General features: G+C 38.3%; 1 protein-coding gene across 2 annotated transcripts in view; it reads left to right on the top strand.

The window, feature by feature from the left end:
* The window catches only part of PELI2 (pellino E3 ubiquitin protein ligase family member 2), a 156050-nt gene that overhangs the window by 140578 nt on the left and 11246 nt on the right, over window positions 1-4226 (top strand). For both annotated transcript variants that reach the window (XM_012663758.1, XM_012663759.1), the window contains exon 5: window positions 4105-4129. In XM_012663758.1, coding sequence (XP_012519212.1) covers window positions 4105-4129 — 25 coding nt within the window. The remainder of the gene's footprint in view (window positions 1-4104; window positions 4130-4226) is intronic.

Here is a 4226-nt window from a genome sequence, read left to right as displayed (position 1 = left end):
ACTGTTTCACAGTTGTCGCTGATACTTTTTTACCACTTAAAATCAACAACTTACTGTGATGACACATGTAATAGGTAAGTCAAGCACTGTTAAAGTGTGAGACATTGAATTCCTTTCAGGAGAATCTTGTTTCTTAGTCATTTTTCAAAGTTTCATGTAGTGTTCTTTAGTGACATGTTGTGACATAGTGTTCTCCTCACTGTTGTGCAATCACATTTTACTCAAATTGTTCACTTTCTTTTTTCTCATCTCTGCAAAATGAATTGAAGATTTAGTTTAACTTTTTCAGCTTCCTATTATTAACTTCTAAGTGCTCTGTGCATATTCTCTATTTTCTCACGAAGAATATCAAAACACTGAAGAATTAATGAAGTTCATAATTTTTTAAACTGCAAATTCATAGCAGTGAAGAATACAATGACTGAGCACAGTTTGGAGCTACTGCTTTGATTCATGCCAAAGCACCAGCAGTTTTACCCACCACTGCTTTAGCACCATTCGTGCAAAGATCAATACGATGGAAAAGGCAATTGGCATCTTCGTATTACTATGAAAGCAATTTCTGCCTCGTGGACCTGGACCCCTTGACAGGGTCTCAGGGACCCTCAGGGGTTTGTGGACCACATTCTGAGAAATACTGATATATACCAACCTCTCAGTTTCATAGCTGAGAAATCTGGGCCTTTGAAAAGAAAAGTAACTTAAACTAAGGTCAGAAAAGGTATTGGCTGCAGAACTAAGATTTAGGACTCATGAGTTCTTCATTCTCTACACAGTACCAACTCAGACCTCTTTAAATCATGGTAAGCTAAACAAGAATTTATGTATTTCTTAAGAAAACATAACACATTTTTCATTTTACTAAAGTAACCCAATGCTATTCACAGACTAACTGGACATATTGAGAGATTAATGTCAGACCATTTTAAGCAGAAAATTGAACAACTCTCAGAAGGCCTTGAAAAGACCAGCTTGTTTTAAATTTTTCCTCTTTTTAACAGGTTTATATGTCCAAAGCCTATCGCTGAAAAAATCACTGAGCAGAGAGCACTACAACATTCCCATTTCTCAAGTGTGGACCTCAATGTGAAGGGCTGTTCATTTTAGCCATTCCCATTAAAATGACTTTTAGCTTGAGTATTTAAAAGTAGAACATCAGAATGGACCAAAAAAAGACCTTGTTAGACCTGAATTTAAGGGATCTATTAGGTGTGGTAGAAGTCTGAGTTAATATAATCAGAATATGATTTTGTTAATTATTTTCTGGAGTAGAGGTAAATATTGAAAGGAAAAAGAGAAGAGTCTAACAAGACAGTAAAACATAAAGGAGAAAGTAGTTGATGGAAGGGAACAGAGAAAGTGGCAACATGTCTTATGAAGTCCACCAAATGAAGTACAGCGTGACAAGTGCATTTTGACCACAGGGGCTGGCAGACTGGCTGGGTCCGCAGCCATGTTCAGCGGTCCTTCCTCCCTCTGATTTCTCAATTTCACAGTCTTCAAACATGGATGCTGTAATGACTTACATTTTGAGTTTTTGTTTGTTTGGTTTTTAATTTAATTGGTTTACTGTAGTTTTAGATGGTAACATGATTAACATCTATATAGTTAAGAGAAAAATGTTAAAGAATACATTTTTCAATAGCTTTTTCTTAAAATATTGTACTTGTGCATGTACATCTGTGTGCATGTGTGTGTGTGTCATCGGGTTCAAGCTCCTTGTCACAGTCCTACGTTCACTATTTTAATTTCTTGACCATCTTCTGTGTCAGAAACTCATCTGGTTATGGGGATAGATAGCTAGGGCTCCCGTCTCACGGAGCCTGTATTCTAGAGGAGGCAAACAGATGACAAGTAAGCAAGCATTCCAGGCAAAGGAATCGGTGAGTGCAAAGGCCCCTTGGCAAGAGTGCAGTGATGGAGGAGGGAGGAAGTGAAATGAGATGAACTTGGAGAGATAGGTAGAGGCTGGGGCAGGTAGGTCTGTCAGGTCAGGTACGGAGCTTGGGATTTATTCTAGGAGTTTGGGGAAGCTGTTGGAGGATTTTAAGCAGGGAGGAGGTATAGTCTGATTTACATTTTTATAAGATTTCTCTAACCTACTGTGTGGAGAAGAATCTAGGAACCAAATATTTAATATGAAAACAGGGAGACCAGTTTGGAGGCTAAGGTAATGGAATCCAAGAAAGAGATAATGGTAACTGGAACTAAGATGGGAAAAGTGGAAGGGTGGAGACTGTGTGTGCATGTACAGTAGACAGGATTTGCAGAGGGCTAATGTGGCCATGGAGGAAAGTGAAGAATCAAGGATAATTCTTGGGTTTTGATTTTTAGCTTGAGCAGATTGGATGCCAGTCAGTCACTGACAGGGAAACCTAGAGGTTGAAGGGAGAATCCAAGTTCTGTTTGGAACATGTTACAGTTGAGATACTTACTGAACATACAGGTGAAGATTGAGTATGCTAGTCTAAAGCTCAGGGGAGAGATCAAGGCTTTTTGGCTAGTAAGTGGGATTTCATGATGTTGTCTAGGAAGAGAACAGAAAGAGCAGGGAAGGGAGCTATTTACCAACTAGCCTAGAAGTGTTTCATTGTTTTAACACCAGATACTGATGTACCAGGCTCATTATAAGCCCTGGATTTAGCAACATATTGATTGTTGGAACCTTAGCGTCAATGGTTTCAGTAGAGTTGTGGGGAAGGAAGCCCAGTTGGAGTGGGTTGAGAAGGGAAGTTAAAGAGATGGGTAAGGAAATGGAGGAAGTAACTAGTGACAGGTTTTCCAAGAAGTCCTGCTGTTAAGTGAATCAGAGAAATGGGGCTAGAGCTTGAGGGTTGCTTGCAACAAAGGAAAGCATTTTCTGGAGAGGGGAGACTAGTTCAGAGCAGGGCCGCTCAAACTGTGCTCTGCCAGGCAGCGAAGCGTTTGTTAATATACAGAATGAGATGAGTACAACATTGAGAGGAAGTATTTGGTAACTTTTATAGCAACTTGGTATTGTCGAAACATCCAAGCCAGATGATCATTTTTCTATTAATTATTTTTGTTGTATTTTTTAGAGGTATCAGTAACAGGTTGAAATTTTAAAAATAAAACAAAATCAAAAAAATGGTTCTTAGAGTTTAATAAGCTCCAGAATGTGTTTGAGAGCTGATGGCATGATCTAGTGGAAAGGGAGAAATTGATTCAGGAGAGAAAGGGGAATAATATTAGGAGCAAAATCCTTGGGAAGAGAGAATATTGGGATAACAAGCATTAGTGGAGAGGTTGCTCTTGAATAGGAGCAACAATATTTCATTCTTATTACAGCAGGGAAGTCAGAAAATAAAGGTGTAGATGCAGGAAGATGGGTAGAGAGAGATTGGTGGGGAAGATGAGGGAGGCCCTTCCCGGTGCTTCAGTATCATCTTACGTGTCCTGGCTTCAACTGATATCCAGGCAAACCCAGACTTTTCTTACATATGTAAAATTTTAAGTACTGAATGGAGTAAAATTCTCACTATAGCCACTATATGAATAGCCACTATATCAGCACTCTATGAATATCAGATGAAATTCAGAAGCATCTTGGCTGATGTACTATATGAATATCAGATGAAATTCAGAAACATCTTGGCTCGTCTACATGACTGCCTTTCAAATAGTGTAGAGTTGATCCAATAGTCAAAAAAAAATACAGGCTGCAAGTTTTCCGCATTGAGTGATTTTTCAGTAGGAAAGTAACTTAGATTTTTTTTTTCCTGGCAAAAGCAACATGAAGCTTATGTCCCAAAGTATAAAATTTTACTGGGACTCTTCTAGATTTAAATGGAAGTGAACTGATAAACAAATCTTATATGACCAGTCAGATAAGTGTCATGACTTAAAATCATGGATCCTAGCATTGTGTTCCACTTAAAATAAAATTTCTTGTTTTACAGTCGATTTCAGTTAATTCATCAAGACATTAATTTGATACATTTGGTTGAAGGCAGAATGTGGTTATTCTAGAGGAGAGTAATTTCTGTAAACAAGAAGGAACAGTTGTGGGACATTTTGGAAGATGGTGGTTTTAGCTTTGAGCTTATAACAGAGTTTGAAAAGTCTTTTCCTTCTTCTATGGAGGTTGACAGAAATAAAGACAGAGACTGTGTCATTGTGAAGGCCCCAGATTTTGTGAGGTGACCAGGGAATTTTAGAATTTTTACATTTCACTCCTAAACTTCATTGGAATGGAGGTTCAGGAT

This window comes from Propithecus coquereli, unplaced genomic scaffold, assembly GCF_000956105.1.
Source record: "Propithecus coquereli isolate 6110/MARCELLA unplaced genomic scaffold, Pcoq_1.0 Scaffold83, whole genome shotgun sequence".
NCBI lineage: Eukaryota > Metazoa > Chordata > Mammalia > Primates > Indriidae > Propithecus > Propithecus coquereli.
The sequence above is the reverse complement of the archived record's forward strand: the minus strand, read 5'-3'. Positions and strand labels throughout refer to the sequence as shown.